This window comes from Balaenoptera acutorostrata, chromosome 5 (assembly GCF_949987535.1).
Source record: "Balaenoptera acutorostrata chromosome 5, mBalAcu1.1, whole genome shotgun sequence".
Taxonomy (NCBI): domain Eukaryota; kingdom Metazoa; phylum Chordata; class Mammalia; order Artiodactyla; family Balaenopteridae; genus Balaenoptera; species Balaenoptera acutorostrata.
In genome coordinates, this window is record NC_080068.1 from 116,008,539 (window position 1) to 116,027,671 (window position 19,133).

The 19,133-nt window shown below is 38.4% G+C and overlaps 1 protein-coding gene and 1 long non-coding RNA gene across 3 annotated transcripts in view; one reads left to right on the forward strand and one right to left on the reverse strand.

Annotated features, from left to right (window-relative positions):
• Positions 1 to 1,470: 1,470 nt before the first annotated feature.
• On the reverse strand, positions 1,471 to 6,470 carry LOC103008793 (uncharacterized). Its single transcript, XR_451840.2, has 3 exons — positions 6,345 to 6,470; positions 6,123 to 6,265; positions 1,471 to 2,130 (listed from the first exon to the last, which is right to left on the reverse strand). It is a non-coding gene; the product is annotated as an uncharacterized LOC103008793 (long non-coding RNA).
• A 39-nt stretch (positions 6,471 to 6,509) lies between these two features.
• AP1AR (adaptor related protein complex 1 associated regulatory protein) overlaps positions 6,510 to 19,133 on the forward strand; it is a 34,943-nt gene continuing 22,319 nt past the window's right edge. Inside the window, exon 1 of one of the 2 annotated variants that reach the window (XM_057546470.1) lies at positions 6,510 to 6,931. In XM_057546470.1, the coding sequence (XP_057402453.1) occupies positions 6,849 to 6,931 (83 nt within the window). In that variant the 5' untranslated portion in view covers positions 6,510 to 6,848. The remainder of the gene's footprint in view (positions 6,932 to 19,133) is intronic. The other variant, XM_057546469.1, reaches the window with a different exon arrangement.

The window sequence follows — 19,133 nt, forward strand, 5'->3', positions numbered from 1 at the left end:
AAAAATTCTGTTTGTGTTTATCAGAAGATGTCTTTATTTTGCCTTCATTGTTGAAGGATATTTTCCCTAAATATAGACTTCTAAATTGACAGTTGTTTTTTTCTTTCTTTCAGTCCTTTAAAGATATTCCGTTGTGGCTTGCATTTGTTCTGATAAGTCAGATGGAGTTCTTACTGTTACTCTCCTATAATGAGTCTTTTTTTCCCCAATGCTTTTTTTTTTTTTTGAGATTTTCTTTTTATCTTTAATTTTCAGCAATTTGACCAGGATATGCGTAGATGTGGATTCTTTGTATTTATCGTGTGTAGGGTTTGTTAAGTTTTCCTGGCTATGTGGTTTGATGTTTTTGATCAAGTGTAAATAATTTTTTGCTATTATTTCTTCTTCATATACTTTTTGCTACCCAATTCTCCTTCCCCCTCTTTTGGAACTCAAGCACAAATAGGTTGAACCACCTGATATTATCTCATAGGCTGTTGACAATCTGACTTTTTTTCCAAATCTGTTTTTCTCTCTGGATTAATTTCTTTTTCACTATTTTCAAGTTCACTAATCCTTTCTCCTGCACTATCAAATCTGCTGTTAAGAGTAACTGATACTTTTTAAAATTTTTTCTGGTATTGTATTTTTCAATATAATTTTTAGTTCTAAAATTTATTTTCCTTTTGATGTTTTTCTTTCCTGAAATACTACATATCTTCACGTATTATATCCATGCTTTCTTGTATATGCTTTCATATATTTATAACAGTTGTGTTAAAGTTCCTGTCTGTAGAGTTGAATAGGTGGGTCATCTCTAAGTCTACTTTTATTGACTATTTTTCTTGATTATAGTCCCATTTTTCTGCTTATTTTCACGCCCATTAAAAAAATTTACAGATATTTATGTAAAACAGCAATGAAAACAAAAATGTAATTTGTTTCATTTTGATTATTCCCAGAGAGTGTAAGCCCTTTCCTCAGTTAGGGTGAGGGTGATTATTCAGATTATTCCAAAAGTTATGTTGAACAGAGTCAAGCCACACTTTTTTTTTTTTAGCTTTAATTCACCCATAATTAGCCCAACTCCGAACACATTAACTCTATGTCTTTTTTTTTTTTTTTTTAAGTATTTGAGTTGGGAGGAGTTTGGGTACTTTCAGATAATTTTGGCTCATTTTTAGATTCAACTCTGATAAGGCCCAGAACTCCAAACATTGTGAGGATGTAGAGGAGTATATTTTTTATATCTATTTTCCAGGCTTTATTCCTTATTGCTGCTTTCTTGGCAATATTTGGGTGTAAGTGGTATGTGGAGAGGGGAGAATTGTCAAGGTGGGCAATTTATTTTCAAATTTGGAGCTTATTCCAGTTATCTATTGCTCCATCACACATTACCCCAACTTTAGCAGTTTAAACATTTGAAACAAAGACATTTGAACTGAAATAAAACAATAAAATTTGAAATAAGATCATTTTATTATGTTCAGGGATCATGTGAATCAGGCTGGGAGTAACCTGCCTCCAGGGAGTAGGAATCTTCTAGAGGTGGCTCCAATCACATGCTTGTGGGTTGATCCCGACTGTTGGCTGCAAACTCAGCTTGGGATGATCCAAAACACCTCCACATGACCTTTCCTCACACCACAGCAGCTTTAGACTTCTTACATTGCAGTTGGGGTTGCAAAGTCATGCATCCCGAGAGGTCCAGCTAGAAGCTATAACACCTTTTATGACTTAGCCTCAGAATTCACATATCATTATTTTCATCATTGTCACAAACTTGACCAGATTCAAGGGAGGGACCATGAACACTACGACTCCGTGGAAGTAATGTCATTGTCACATTGTAGGAAAGATTCTGTAGGATGGAAGATACTGTTGAGGACATTTTTGGAAAACTCAATCTACTATGGTCTTCTTCCAAATTCCTGTGCATCCCACAAGCCCACATTACTGTCAAAATCTTGGTTGGTTTCTTCTCATCTCCATCTTTGACAAGCTAATTCTCCATCTGCCTGTATTTAGACCAGGTGCCTACTCCCAAGTGGGGAATTGCTGAGGCTTTCTGTTCATTTATGAATGCCTCATTTCTCTTTGAAAAGCAGTTCCTCAGGGTTTTCTTTCATTCTTCATTCCTCACTGACCTCACTGAAAAATATGATTTTAACTTTGTTGAGGTTTGTCTTGTTGTTACCATTTGTCTTTCAAGTACTTCTACATCTTAACTGAAAGCAGAAATCTCTCCTTAGTGTTTGATTTTAATATCTTCATTTTTCATTTCTATTAGTTGTTTTAATTAACTATTCTCTTGTATTTCCATGCTTTCTTTTTTATGACATTAACTATTTTAAACATACTTATTTTAGAGTATCTATCTGCTTGCTTTATTACATTTATTCTATAAAATGCATGGGATTTTTTTTTTCCTCTGCTATCCCTGTGTCATGCCTACGTCATGGTAGTTTGTAATATGTGATCGCAGGTTCATTTTCAGTGTGGTTTTATATCCACGGGAGTCCTGTGCAACCTAGATGGAAGTTATATCCCTCCCTCAGACCAAATATGTTTTTGCTTTGCAAAAAATCTCAAGGGCATCACTGCATCAAAACCACTTTTATGTTAATTTCTTGGCCTGGCATTTCAAAACTCTGAGGTTACTGTAAATTCCAACTCCTTAAGTAGAAAGAAGACAGACCTTGGTTTTTTTTTTCCTAACCCAGATCACATCAATATTAAAAAGCTTCCTTTATATCTCCCACCTTTCTTTGCCCTGTTTTTTGATGCTACAACTCAATTGTGCAGACTACCTTTCTCCTTTGCTGGCAGGCTCTATGCTGGGATCTTCCAATAAGGGTGCTAGAGGGACACTGCAAGGCTGGAAAAAGCAATTCATGCTTTTTCTGCTGTTCTGTTCTCCATATGGTGGCAAGCAGATCAGCAGGAAGGAATTCCGGCAGTGATTACCACAGTGGCCACAGCCCTCTACTTCAGTGGTGAATGCCCCCTAGCCTACAGAACTGGGTTCACCAGCAGACAGCTTTCCATCTAGCTTCTCAGTTACCACCGTGATAGGCAGCATGTTTCTATGGCATCCACACTGTCTTCTCAGAGGTGTGAATGTCTAGTATGTAGGGCCTTCCTCTAAATGTCTAAATTTCTTCTCTCTTTACTTTTCCTCAGTCCCGGGCTGGTGGCAGCTCCCTGCAGTAGCTACATCTGTTAGACCTTCAAGTTTCTTCTAGCATTAACCACTACTTAACTACTTAATGATTCCTTGTGTTAAATTTTCCCTGCTCAAATTACTAGTACACAGTTTCTGAACAGGCAAGAGAGATCTGGGACAAACTCTACCCAGTGGAAGCACTTCATATTAATCACATAACTGTTATTAATCCCTCTCTTTGTGAAATGTAAATGTTGAATGAGCAAAGAAGGAAGGAAATCACTCAGTGTGCATTGTACTCAGTGGTACTGACCAACTAATGAAGCTCATCACACACCCAAAAGTCAGAATAAACGGGTCACTGGTGATTCAGCCAAGAGTTAAGTAATTTCCCCTTCTACTTTCCCTTTTATCTTTAAGCCCATCTTTGCATCCCTTTGTTCTTGGAAAATCACTTAAATGGTCCATTTAGCTATTTAGTTATGCAAATGTAAAGTAAAAGACCACTGCAGAAATAAAGTCATTTGAGAAGAGTGATTTTAAGGAGCTAAACCCCTCTGTAAGATAATGCAAAGGCTGTCTGCATTGTAGGCAGAGTTGCTTCACTTGGACTTTTTTTTGGAGAAATGTTTGTTTTTTAAGTATGAACTTAAGCTGTGACATGCCTGCAAAATGTTAGGACTCATTTTTATGGAAATATGCTCTTTTCAAGCCACTGTTGAGCATTCAGAAGCTGAAACTAGGTTTAGTGCACCTAAATTTTCACTTCATAATGAAGGTAAATATGTACAAAAGAACTAGGCAATGCTGGGTTAAGTTAAACCTGGATTGGACTATTGGTCTTTTTACACAGTTAAGAATTAATAACAAGACTTTAGGAAACATAATGATACTGGATTATTGTGTTATGGTGAGATTGTGAGCTCCCAAGACAAACACTCCTAGCTGGTAGGGGATGAGGTCTCCCTGTAAGTCAGTGGATATTCTGACTTTCAATCATCCTGGAAAGAGGCAGATCATGGGACAGATAAGGCCTGAGAGATTGAGAACTCATTCCCACGTAGGCCACACTTGCTTAGAGCCTGATCTCAAGTAGTAATGTGGGGTATGCCTGAATGCATGCCTAAGAAGTGCAATTTTGAAAAAGCTAAGTTTTTTCATGGGATGCCAAGGATGTAGCTACAAAGGAAAGAATAACTTGTTGATGAAAATCTCCTTTGGTCTGTGGATAATAATAACAGCTAATATTTATATTACATTTATGGTATTACAGATAATTACAGCATAATATACAGAGTACATGATTGGAATTATATGTGTAATTATATTATTCGAAGCACTTCCTTTTATATTACTAAGCATTTGATTAAATGCTTAATCATTTATACTGACAACAATCCCATAAGGTAAATTTCATTATTATCTCCATGTTGTAGTGGTCATATCTAGTATCCTGTGTAAATTTGGTAATTCAAACAATGCTCCAATGAATTAAAAGGATGCATTTACATCGATAAACTCAGTGGACCAGTGTGGCAATGGGGAGCACAGAATTCTTCCCCAGCAGGGAACCCCTAACCCCCAAAACAGCACGATGGTGGCAACCAATCTCAAAAGAACAAAAAGTGATTAATAGTCAATACAGAGGGAGTTCTGAGCAAAGAGAGATTCCAATTTGGAACCACTAATCCAAAAGACAGTTCAAGGTACAGACTGCATCCTGATTGACTCCAGAGCATCTGTAAGAAAAACTCTTGCTTTGACTTAAGGATAAACTACGAGAGAGAAAGGAACTTTGAAAGGGATGGGGAAGACGGAGAAAGGTCCTATTACCTGGAAGGTGGGCACATGGGGTCTCTCTAGAAGGCTGACATTAAGTGCCCATCATTGTAAATAATCTATTTGTGTCTCTTACTGGTTAACTGAATATTCTGCCTGAGCAACTGCCATATAAATGAATTCTTTAGCTGTGATACACTTGTCTATTGTCTTTACTGATTTCATACCCATGCCCAAATGTAGGGTTGGGAAAGTGATACTGTATCCATTCAGTATAATTTCCTGCAGATTCATTTAAGGTGTGTGTATCAGTAATATGTTCCCTTTTGTTGCTGACTAGTATTCCATAGAATAGAAATTCCAACTGGAATAGAAATTCCAGTTGCTTTAAACATGTAGAGTTAAAATTTAAAGACTATTTCACAAATATATTTGCGTGATTTCAGGGGCTGAAACGGGAAAAGAAAATGCAGTCACTATTCAGGAAGTCATTCAGTCATTCCGCCAACATTCACTGATGGCAGACTATTGGGCCAAATATATCCCTATACACTTGATTACGAAAAAAGACTAAGACCAAAATGAAATCAAAATTAGTGAAGTAGCAGGGCTAAGGTTGAAACCCAGGTCGGAATAGAATTCAGGAAGCAAGAAAATGAGTAGGTCAAAGAATATGTTATCATTAATAACAATTTTCTAAAATGTAAAAATATTCCTAAAAATTGGCATGTCTGGTTAGTTAGTAATTAAAGTATCCTATCCACTAGACCAGGCGTTTACTAAGCCATGACTTACACCCGATTTTAAGGCCAACCACAGAAAAAAACCTAGTTTTAAAGGAGCACTTGAGGAGGGTGCCACAAACCAAGTCGCATCAGAGTAGCTGTCTCTTCCCACTGTTCTGGGAAGCACGCTTGGACTGGCAAGGCTGGTGTCCCTGAAAAACCTTAGCCCTCTAACATATTTCCTCTGGACCCTAACTGCTCCTCCGAAAATTTGACAGTTTGATTCTAAACAGAACAAATAAGGCCAGTAGGGCACTGTTTATAAACTTCCCTACAATGTTTACATTATGGAGACTGAAACGCAAACTAGAGACCAGAGAGAAAAAATTCTTAGTGCTTCAAAACAACCACAGTCAGTTCCCTGACTCCATTCGCCACTTATGGTGTAATACAAACAAAACCTAAGCACACACCTCACAGAGAAGTGCCCCCTTCACACCTGATGACTCCTGGCCCGGGGCTCTAGGTAAGTCGCTCACAAGGCTTTGGTACAAAGTTCGAAAACTGAGCCTTGATAGTGTGACACCGGAGACGCTCGGGACCCAGAGGCGGGAAACTGCAAGGAAAAAAAGATTTCCTAGTCAGGTCAAGGTCCAACAAAACAAACACCCACACCCGCGAACTGAGATGCGTACCCCGGAGCTGGCGGAAGTGACGTAAGGCCAGTCGCCGGAGGAGGCGGGGCAGCCGAGGTAACGGCCTATTGGGGCCCGGGAAAGCCCGGGGGTGTGGCGGCGACTGTGGCCAGGCGCCGGTCTGGGTGCGCCGGAGGGCGGGGCCTGGGCGCGCGACTCGCGGGGACTGGCCTCTTTCGGCGCCAGGAGGCGGTCACTGGATCTGAGCTTGGGGGTCTGAGGCGAGCGAGGGGCCATGAGGACAACGAGGGAGTCTAAAGCCCGCTGCCCGGCACTCCTCCCTCGCACAGCGGCGACTCGGCGGCCGCTGGAGTAACCGCTGCCTTTGTTCCGAGCGCCTGTCCCTCCCGTCGCCCTAGCCTCTCACTCCGCCGCGCTCCGGCCGGCCCGCCCTCGGTCCCCGAACCCCCATTCGGCTCGTGCCGCGCGGATGCGGCTGACGGGCCTGGGTTTGGGCTTTGAGCTGGAGGAGGAGGAGGAGCGGCGGCACCTGGGCGGCATGCAATGGGGAACTGCTGCTGGACGCAGTGCTTCGGGATCCTCCGCAAGGAAGCTGGGCGGCTGCAGCGAGTAGGCGGAGGCGGAGGGTAAGCCCCCGGGGGGAGGGGCCCGGCGCCCGCTGGCTCCTCCTATTCGGCCCCTGGCGGGGAACCCCTTTCACTCCCCCAATGGCTTAGAGGAGGCTGGGAGCCCCGGTACCCTCACGGCTGAACAGGCGTCGAGCGGGTTGTCGTAGTGGAGGCCCTGGGAAAGAGGTAGAGAAGGGGGCGGGGTGTCGCTCTTGCCGCCTCCGAGCGAGATTCTCGCCGGGCGCGCTATCACGCGGGGAAAGACTGACGGGAGGCATTATCTCTAGGAAGCACGGGGCACCCTCACACGAATGGTCAGTAGAACAGGATCCACGGCGACCCGAGCACTGCCTACGTTGAGCTTGGTTTATTGCTAAAGCTGGTAGTAGCTATGTGTTTGATTCTCCCTTTGGCTCTGACAGAGCAGGTGGAGAATCTCTTCCAAAAAGTTGATGTCTCTGAGAGATTTTTTAGTAGAAGTCATTTGGATGCTGGAGTAAAATAGGGTTTCAGACATTGAGCCGTTCTTTGATACTTGCGAATTGCTGGGTTTCCACTGGGCATTCGGATTCTTAATGTTAATAACAAGAGGAGCAGTGTGTAGCTTTTTCATATTAATTTTTTTGAATTTCGAGGGGAATGCCATACCCTGATTGCTACCTACAAGCCCTGTAACACTAGGGAAATCACAGTCCTTCTGAAGTTCTCTTGATTAAATCTGGGATATGCCTAGGTTTTTCTGCTCATCTACCATCCATAGAATAATAGAATTTTGTAATTATTCCATTTTTGTGTTTTTTATTTCATAAGGTAGTGAAAAACTTAAATTCCTTGGAAATTGCCTTTGTTGTTGTTGTTAAATATTTCCCAGGAATTCAAACTTAGAATTGAAAATCTGAACCACACCACTTTATGTAAGGAATAAGACATTAATTTTGCACTTTCTGGAACAGATTGCTAAGTTTTCACGATCTGTCCCATTTAACCAACGTCATTAGGTAATAAGATGTTCAACATAGACACATACTGAAGCCAAGTGATTTATCATTTGGATCTTTTGGCGGTGTAGATCTTATATGAGTCACTCGTTCATCAGGCATTGTGTCACCTCTCTGATGCAGAGTAGTTAGGGTTTTACACTAAGTGTCCCTTGAATGGAAAAGTAAGGACTTGAAGACTTTGTGCCTAGTTTTAGTATTTTGGTTTTCCTGACTTAAGGGTTATTACTGTTACAGGGGAACATGGCAGCTCTTTTATCTTGTCAGCAAAAGTCATCTAAGTTACTTCTAATTTTTATTCGTGGATACTCATAATAGTCAAGCTGCTTAAATAGGCTTGCCTAAGGACTAGGTGCCACAGAATCTTGGGCTTTGTTAATATTTTTATTTGTTCATTTGTAGTTGTGTTGTAGGATAACTAAAAATAGGATCTTATACTCAAATTAGGTAAGCAAAAATCATTTATATTTCACTTTGGAGTACATTGTTTGGTGTCTGTGGGATTTCGGGGTTTTGTTCTTTGATGGTGATTTTACAAACTGAAAATGTTTTCCTTAGAGTATAGCATTAAAATTACAGGTTTTACTCCCTGAGCACATGAACTTGACAGCATAGGGAAGGGTGAGGGGAAAATCAGTGAATCATTGTGAGTGTTAATTGTCTGTAGATGTGTCATAAAATCATAATAGTTGGATCTGTACTCTTCCGGCTGTGGGCAAAACTTGAACAAGCAAGTTCTATTGCGGCAGTGAGAGTCTGTGGGTTGTGGACACTGTCATCTAAAACAATATAATAATGATATCCATCCTTTTGTTTTAATGCATAAATGCAGGTTTGGACAGTCAGTTACTTGAATCTTCTGATTAACTTATTGTTTTATATTCATTTTAACATTTTAGGAGCTTCTAATAAACATGCAGAGGAAGGTGGTTATAGTTAATTGTTGTTTACAGAATAAGGTTAAACTTTACCTCTCATGTTAGTAGTTGCTTTTTTTTTAATCACCTGGTAGTTCTGATTTTCTTTCAGTTATAGGTCTAGGTACTTAACTAGTAGTTCATCTAAGGGCAAAAAAGTTGAGGAGCAATCTCAAAAACTTGATTTATATTTTGTCAGTGTAGTGACCATAGGTGGAAGAATCCTGGGCTTTCTTAGGCTGCTTTAAGCTGGGCCTCACAAGGGTGCGTTATAATCCAGGGCCTGATTTCTTAGCCTTGTAGATTTCCCAGGGGTAGCTCAGAGTCAGATCACTCACTTTTCACTATCCAATTTCAAAACCAGAATTACCTATTTTTAAATTTATAACATATTAGAGAATTCTAGTATTTTATATTCTAGAATATGTCGACTAGTCAGAATATCAATATCAGTGTTAAGGTATGTCAGAAACCTTGCTACTAATAAAGTTATTTGATGGTTAAAGCAGAGGGAGTTAAATATCTTCAAGGAATAACATTTAGACATCCTAATGAGTCATCCTTTTTCACTCCAGGGAGTTTTGCCTACCACACATTCTAGAGGGCTCCATCTGCTGGTCAGCTCTCCTTTTTTTGGGGGTAGTACGAGAAATCTTTTGTATAGACACTTACCGTGTTCTTAATTTTTTCTTTCTCAAACTGAAGATCCAATTAAGTTTTGTTGTGTTGTGTTTTAATTCCTGTGTTTATCTTACCATATAATTGCACATAGTGGTTCTGGTTAAGATGTACTGTAGTTTTATATGAAAGTATGCTCATGTTTTATATCTCTCTTGATATTTAACATTTGTTGGCCTTTTTGGCTCCAGCAACAAAGTTGCCTTCAGACGATAATTTACAATGATTTGCTGTTTTCTTTCCTGGTAGACATGATTTTAATAATAGCTGCCAACATATGATTACTTCCTGTGTTCCAGGCACTGTTCTTAAGTATTTTACATTATCTCATTTATTCCTCACCACAATTCTGTGAGGAAGGTGAGTACTGTTATATACACTGTAGGTTGAAAATTGAAGCTTAGAAAGTTTAACTTGCCCAAGATAGCAGAGCTGGGATTGCAGCCCAGGTCCCTCTGAATTGAGAGCCTTTACCCTTAACCACTAATATCTCATGGTTTTGTATTAAACATTATAAACATTTTATTAAGCATAAATATTATAAACATTTAGTTGCTCTATCTCTCAGTGCATTATCTTGTACTTTGTCACTGGGAGATCTTATGCATATATCTCCACAACTTGGCTCTTTATTTTGTGTGATAAGCTGTCTTCCTTTTCTTGAAACTATGCACTTGACCTCTGCAACATTGCTTTTATCGTTTTATTTTCCTGTTCCTGTCCTGGCTATATTTACTCTATCTGCCCATTAAATATGGAATTTTTCTCTGTCTTTTCTCTTCTTTATTTAGTTCCCTTAATTTCATCCACTCCTATGGTTTCAACCACCACCACTTCCAAATCTCATGTCTTCTGAACAGACTTCTTTTCAGAGGTTCAGCACTGTATTTTCAGTTGCCTAGTGAAGAGATATACTTAGATGTACCAAAGCTCCTCAAATCAACTTATCTAAAGTATCTAATATTTAATATTTGTGTCCCATTAAATATCTGAAATAGTGCATTTCCTTTCCCCCTAGATTTTTTCTTCCTCTGCTTCATGTATTCCCTAATCAGGGATTAGGGACTCCCTTAACAGCTCTGTTCACAGTCTCTATACCACAAACATTATAGTCCTCACTAATCAGCTATTCAGTCTTTCCTTAATACATACTGAACCTGTTCCTTCCTCTGTGCTTCTTCCTTAAACTTTGTCTTTCAAATTGCTCTCCCTGTTGTATCTCTACACTTCATGCCATCTCCCCTTCCTATCAGTAGAGTTAAGCTTTCTAAAAACCACACTGGATCATGCTATTCCCTTGCTTAACAATTTCCATCTGCCAACTGTTTCCTACAGCTAAGTTGCTCAACCTTTTTTTCCTTCTGTGACAGATGATGAGTTGCATGGCATTCAAACATGCAACATAATGTCCATCTGAATACTCAGGATTATATGCAGTTCTGCATTTGGGTAAAGAGTATGATCTCACTCTTTGTTCTCTCATTCAGAAAATCATGTCAGAATACACATCAGAATAACATTAAAAGGAAAACAATGACTTATTCTAATTTCAAAAACTTTAACTCATTCATAAACCTTAGTATTTTAACTTTTTTGATAAATGATAACCTTCCAATTCAGAGTAGTATGAAGTTCAGACTCCTGACAAGATAACCTTAATCTATTTTATTAGACTAACTGCATTTTCTAATTATATTTTCCTTAGAGCATAGCATTAAAATTGTAGATTTTACTCCTTGTGTACATAGCGTGGCGGCACAGGCGGGGGGAATTAGTGAAAGGATTCTCTGCCATTCTTTCACTTGGTACATCCCCAATGGCCTGTATACCAGTTGGACTATACCTGTTTCTGTTTTCCTAACATACAGTGTTCTCTCATCTTGTGCCTTTGTATGTGATAGTTTTCTTCTTTTCCTGTTCTTGGTGAGCTTTTACTTATCCTTAAATATTACCTTCCCTGTGAAACCTGCTCTAACCCCCTGAAACAATATTATCTCCCTGAGGCAGTAATATTTTCTACAGGCCTAAATCTGCTGTGTATTAGGGATTGAAAACTTTTTCTGTAAAGGGCCAAATGCATATTTTAGGCTTTGCAGGCCATAAGGTCTCTGTTGCAGCTATTCACTGTTGCCGTTTTAGCACAAAAGCAGCCATAGATAATATGTAAATAAGTGAATGTGACTGTGTTCCAATAAAACTTTCTTTACAGAAACAGGCATTGGGCCAGATTTGGCCTGTGGATCATAGTCTGCTGCCTCCTGGTATATATACCATGGTATGGATTGAGAGCTTCTCAAGATCGGGGACTATGTTTTATCTTTATCTTTCTTCATTTTTAGTATCTCATGTTTACTGAATGAATGAGTATTATTTATGAACTTGTAAAATCTAGGGAACAGTATTTTCTCCTTTTTTTTCCTCAAGATAATTCCCTAACTTTGGCATCACTCACATAGTTAAATATATATCCTACCAGTTTTATGTTGACTTACTTTTTAAAGAGACCGTATAGAGAATGAGAATGTTAAATATTTTATCATAATGTATATTGCTAAAATATACTAATCAATAGTCATTATTGAACGATTCAGTTTGGTTTTCTGCATGTTTGTCAGCTTTGAGAAATATACAAGCATAAGCTATTTCTCTTGAAATTTCAGAAGTTAGGAAGGCAAATAGTAGCAGACTTAAATGGATATGAATTTCCTGAACATTCTGTGTTGTACCTTGAAGACTCCCCAGGGCTGTGTTCTGAATCTCACTCTGTTCTTCCTTAATATATTTTCCTTCCTTAATGTACTTTCCCTGGGTGATGGCAGGAAAACACATGACCTTACCTACTACCTGCGTACTAATGAGCTCAGTCATCTCAGTCTGAGCCCTGAATATCTTAATTGCCTACTATTTCCCCTTGGGTATCAACATAACCTCAAATTCGGTTTGTAAAGTTGAGCTCATCTTTCTTTCCTGCTCACAGTTCTTTACTCCTTTTCTTCATTTTTTTAAAGCCCCGACCATTTTTACTACTTTGTGTCCTACTTTGTGAGTAGTAAAATAATATACAGTTACCAAAGCCATGAACCTGCGAATCATAATAAACTCCTTCCTTTCACTCATCCTCCAAATCCACGTTGTCAAGTTCTGAATGTCCCCTACCATTTTCTTCAGTGGTTTACCATACTTCTAGGATAAAAACTGAAATATTTAATGTAGCTTTCAAGACCTCACATTATCTATTCCTTGCCTTTTTTTTTTTTTTTTTGCCTCATTTATGCCACACTCTTCCTTGAATCAGTTTCTTCCCTTTTTAGTTAGATAACTCCTACTCACTCATCTTTTAGATGCCAGCTCAAGGATTATTTCCCACAGAATTCTTCCTGATCTCTTTCCTACCCTTAGTGGATGAGTTCTCACACCATGATAGAACCATCTTCCTTATCCTCTCAGCACTTCCTCGGGTTATAATTATACCTGAAATAGTGTGATTATTTGGTTAATGTGTGTCTTCCACTCTCAGTGTAAAGGAACAAGTTCATGCCTGTTTTGCTTACCATTGAATACACAGCTCCAAGTTATGTGCATAGTATGTAGTAGATGTTTAGTAAATACTTGTTGGCAGAATTAATGTATGCAGTCTTGATCTTTTCATTCCCCTTTGCCTTTGGTAGCTGCTGCTCCCTGAAACATTCCTTTCCACTACTTGGGGGCCTGGCTAATTCCTTCTCCTTCAGCTGATTTTTGATGCTCTTCATCTGAACATATCCCTTTCAGAGCATGGTAGTTGTTAATTTACCTGTGTGGCTACCCCATTAGACTGTAAACCTCCTGGGTACGTGGGTCAATTTTTACTCACTTCTGTATTTTAAATATAAATACATAGCTATGTCTGTCATTCAGTTATCCAGGGAAGTAAGAAAAATTAGAACGTTCAAAATCATAGACACGTAAGTGGCAACAGTTTCTGAAAGAAGAAGGTGGTCAACAATTTCAGATGCTGCTCACAGACTGCAGAGGATGACCGAGAAAGAACTAAAAGACCTCTAAGATCCCTTATAGTTGTTGGTCTCCTCTAAATCAGGCTCCTCTTAAAGGACAGTGACTTTTTTTTTAAACCCATGTTTTCCATCTTCAACATGTTCAACAGGAAGATTTGTCTCTTCCAAGGAACACAATAAATTTTTTGAACATCCAGTCTTCCTAAATTTGCCTTCATTAGGGAGGGGCTTATTTAACAGTAAATATTATTACTTTATTATTACCACCTATGTTGATGCTGTTCTACCTGGAAAATCTGTTGATAGATCATCCCTTGAGATTTGAATGGTTAAATCTTCACTGATGTATTTGATACTAATTGAAAAACAATGTGTTCATCATCTTCAATGTAATAGTTTTTGCCAGGCTTCCATTTGTAACCTTTCCAATCTTTTGTGCAGAAAAGAGTAGACTTGGGAAGCTTTTAATTTTTAATAGACTGTGGAACAGTTTACCATAGTTCTTCATTATTTTTTAATAATGTCAAACAGAAAATATAAGGAAAGACTATTATTTTAACAGATACTATACAAGAGAATATGAAGAAAAGGAACAATAACAATGTAGGATTTATGAGAATTTTTTAGTTATCTTTTACTTAAGTCACTTTGATATGAGTATTTGCCTGCTTTCCATAATAACATGTAGAAGCATAAAAAACTGCATTTTCATTCTATTCTTGATGAGACTGATTTTATCCTTAATAAAAGATTGTCTTGATATCTGCCTTCACAACACTGACAAATAAATATATATGCAAGAATTGCCACTTTTGTACCTCTTTACTTTCAAGCTTTTCCAAATTCCTTTACATGCCACGATCATTCGGAGTATGATAGTCTATCTTTTCTACCCTTTTAATATCCTTTACATATTTGAGTCTACTTTCACATCATCAGCAATAGTAGAATGGTTATATAGAAACTTACATTACTTAGAGACAGCTCTCAGGGGCATAAGGATTGTGTATAAAGGAATGTCCATGGATGGCTTTGGAGTGCTCTAGACTGTTTTTAAAAAGAGGGAAAATAGATTTCTGTTTTCTTTAAATTATTGTTTTTGGAACCTGTTTCAGCAGCTCAACTTTCACCATAATTAATACACCTGAGTATACACACTCTTGAATACGATGGTGGATTGTTGCCCATCTTATTTCTCACCTCACCCTTCCCTCCAGGGCATATGACTGAATTCATGAAAGTTAAATGCACTCATGATGGGACTTTAACCAGTTATTTCACAGCTCAGCTTTATTTTATGTGTATTCCTAGAGGGCCTTTCCAGCATCTTACATCACTTTGTCCTTTATCGTTTTCACCCCTGACATTTAGTTGCTGTGCGCTGGCTTTCTCTAGTTGCGGCAAGTAGGGGCTACTCTTCATTGCATGGCCTCTAGGCACGCGGCTTCAGTAGTTGTGGCATGCGGGCTCAGTAGTTGTGGCTCATGGGCTCTGGAGCACAGGCTCAGTAGTTGTGGCGCACGGGCTTAGCTGATCCGCAGCATGTGGGATCTTCCCAGACCAGGGATTGAACCCGTGTCCCCTGCATTGGCAGGCAGATTCTTAACCACTGCACCACCAGGGAAGTCCCTGTACCTCCATTCTTGACTGCTGCTTTTCTGTTACATCCCCATTGAGATTCTGATACTTCTCATCTCTCATTTTCCAGTCCATCTCCCATACCAGATGTTTTTTATCTTCTAAATATTTCTTTAAACTATTCATTTCTCTTACACCACTCTAGTCCAAGCTATCATCATTTCTTGCCTAGACTCAAATTTTAATTGCATAATTATTCATGCATTCCCTCACTCTCTGTGCATTTATCCCCACTCATTTCTCTAGGATTCACATGGTTCCTAGCACTTGCAGCTTTTTATGAGGACCACGTTTTCTCTTCTTAATTTGAAGGAAATAATGGTGTTTTCATTCCCCGATATAGTCACTTTAAATACAATAAACATTGATTGATTAAGTCTTTGATTTAGGGTAGTGATTCTTAACTGAAATATTCATTCAAAATTTCCATCTTAGTACATGCAGCTCAGGTTCATTCATTTTTACTACTTTGTAGTGTTTCATTGAGTGAATAAGCCAATGCTTAAGTTGATAATCATTTAGATTATTTCAAGACTTTTTTTTTTACTATTACAAACTACTTCAGTTAACATTCTTGTAAATGTTTCTTTGTACACATGTACAGGAGACTCTTTAGGCATACCCAGGACTTGAATTGCTGGGTCATAGCTCATGCACATCTTCAAATTTACTAGAACATATCAGACTTTTCAAAGCAATTATCTCAGTTTATACTTCTGCCAACAGTGGGTTTTCATTGTACCACTTCCTAACACTTGGTATTATCAGATATTGTTCCTGAACTATTAATGTGAAATGCTATCTATTAGTTGTATTAAAACTTTATTCCTGTATACCAGCAACAAACAGATAATGCATATTTTAAAAATTACTTTCTGTGTTAGCAATGAAAAATATAAATAACTAGGGATAAATCAATAATAGATGTGTAAGACCAAAACAACATTTAAAACCAAAATAGGGGCTTCCCTGGTGGCGCAGTGGTTAAGAATCTGCCTGTCAATGCAGAGGTCACGGGTTCGAGCCCTGGTCTGGGAAGATCCCACATGCCGCGGAGCAACTAAGCCCGTGAGCCACAACTACTGAGCCTGCGCGGGTAGAGCCTGTGCTCCATAACAAGAGAAGCCACGACAATGAGAAGCCCGCGCACTGCGATGAAGAGTAGCCCCCACTCGCTGCAACTAGAGAAAGCCTACGCACAGAAACGAGACCCAACACAGCCAAAAATAAATAAATAAATAAATAAATTTATTTAAAAAAATAAAATAAAATAAAACCAAAATAAATGGAGGACAATACCATGTTCATGAATAGAAAGATCTGAATTCAATGCAATTCCAGCAGTTGCACTGAACTTGACAAGCTGATTCCAGCAATTTTTATGGCATAAGGAAGGCATGTCAAAAGCCAAGATAGGCTGAAAGCTAGGCCTCTTGTGCCAGTTAGCCAAGTTGTGAATGCGAAGGAAAAGTCCTTGAAGGAAATTAAAAGCGCTACTCCACTGAACACACAAATGATAAGTGAAACAGCCTCATTGCTGATATGCAGAAAGTTTTAGTGGTCTGGGTAGAAGTCAAACCAACCACAACATTCACTTAAGCCAAAGCCTAATCCAGAGTAAGGCTCTAACTCTGTTCAATTCTGTGAAGGCTGAGAGAGGTGAACTACAGCAGAGAAGTTTGAAGCTGGCAGAGGTTGGTTTATGAAGTTTAAGGAAAGAAGCCATCTTTAGAAATGCAAGGGAAAGCAGCAAGTGCTGATATAGAAACTACAGCAAGTTATCCAGAAGATCTAGCTAAGATAATGAAGGTGGTTATACTAAACAGCAGGTTTTCAATGTAGATGAAGCAGCCTTCTATTGGAAGTAGATGCCATCTAGGACTTGCATAGCTAGAGAGGAGAATGCCTGGCTCCAAAGGACAGGCTGATTCTCTTGTTTGGGGCTAATGCAGCTGGTGACTGTAAGTTGAAGCCAGTGCTTATTTACCATTCAAAAAATCCTAGGGCCCTTAAGAATTATGCTAAATCTACTCTGTGCTCTATAAATGGAACAACAAAGCCTAATTGACTGCACATCTGTTTACAACATGGTTTACAGAATATTTTAAGCCCACTGTTGAAATCTACTGCTCAGAAAAAAAGTTTCCTTTCAAACTACAGCTGTTCATTGACAATGCACCTGGTCGGTCAAGAGCTCTGATGGAGATGTACAATGAGATTAATGTTGTTTTCATGCCTGCTAACACAGCCTCCATTCTGCAGCCCATGGATCAAGGAGTAATTTCAACTTTTAAGGCTTATATTTAAGAAATACATTTTGTAAGGCAATATCTGCCAAAGATAGTGATTCCTCAGATGGATCTGGGCAAGGTAAATTTAAAACCTTCTGGAAAGGATTCACCATTCTAGATGCCATTAAGAACATTCATGATTCATTGGAAGAGGTCAAAATTTAAACATTAACAGGAGTTTTGAAGTTGATTCCAACCCTCATGGATGACCTTGAGGGGTTCAAGACTTCAGTGGAGGAAGTAACTGCAGATGTAGTGGAAATAACAAGAGAAGCAGAATTAGAAGTGGAGTTTGAAGATGTGACTGATTTGCTGCAACCTCATGATAGAACTTTAATGGATGAGGAGTTGCTTCTGATGGGTCAGCAAAGAAAGTGGTTTCTCGAGATGGAATCTACTCCTGGTGAAAATGCTGTAAAGATGTTGAAATGACAACAAAGGATTTAGAATATTACATAAACTTAGTTGATAAAGCAGTGGCAGGGTTTGAAAGGATTGACTCCAATTTTGAAAGAAGCTCTACTGAGTAAAATGCTATCAAACAGTATTGCATGCTACAGAGAAACTATTTGTGAAAGGAAGAGCCAATCAAGCAGCAAACTTCATTGTTGTCTTATTTTAAGAAATTGCCACAGACACCCACCCCTCAGCCACCGCCACCTTCATCAGTCAGCAGCTCTCAACACCTAGGCAAGACCCTCACCAGCAAAAAGATTATGATCTCTCTGAAAGCTCAGTCAATGGTTAGCTTTTTTTAGCAAAAAAGTATTTTTTAATTAAGGTATGTACATTGTTTTTTTTAGACATAATGCTATTGCGCACTTAATAGACTACAGTATAGTGTAAACATAACTTTTTTAAAATTGAAGTATAGTTGATTTACAATATTATGTTTAAGGTGTACAGCATAGTGATTCAGTATTTTTGCAGATTATACTCCATTATAGGTTATTACAAGATAATAGGTATAATAAACATACCTTTTATATGCACTGGGAAACCAAAAAAATTCGTGTGACTTGCTTTATTACAGTAGTATTCACTTTATTGTAATGGTCTCGAATCGAACCCACACTATCTCTGAAGTATGCCTGTAAATGAAATTAATTTGATATTCAATAGCTTTAGTCAAATGTTACACATATGAAAGCAGAGAATATGGTTTTTAGCTTTGTATTTTTATTTTCAAGCAATCATGTTTGCATAATAGAAAAATCTTAAATTGTTGTATACTGTTTGATTTTATAATTTTTCTTAGTAAATTTAGGGAGCTTTGTCCAATATGACCCACTTAAATGCTAACAGTAGAGTCTGCGAAAGTAGGATGGCCATTCTCCTTTATTTTTTAGATTCTTAAGAAGTTAATGATGAAGATATTAGACCAGATTTTCTTTTAAATGTCACCAGATTTATCTACCCCCAATATTTAGTGAAAAACTTTTTATGAATAATACAAACTTATTTTTTCTTCTAAGAGTGTACTAAAAGCACCTATTGTGAGCAACATTACATGTAAAATCAGCATACTTTTTAGTTTACACATTGCACAAGTAGTATTCGAACATGAACATCAGTGTTTTTAACTGCAGAACTATGATCAGTTAAACTTGGAGGAGGATTAAGGAAACAACATAAAAGATATGTGTTTGATCATGGATATATGTTATAAAGTGCTTAGTTATTGGAGCTAGATATTTTATATT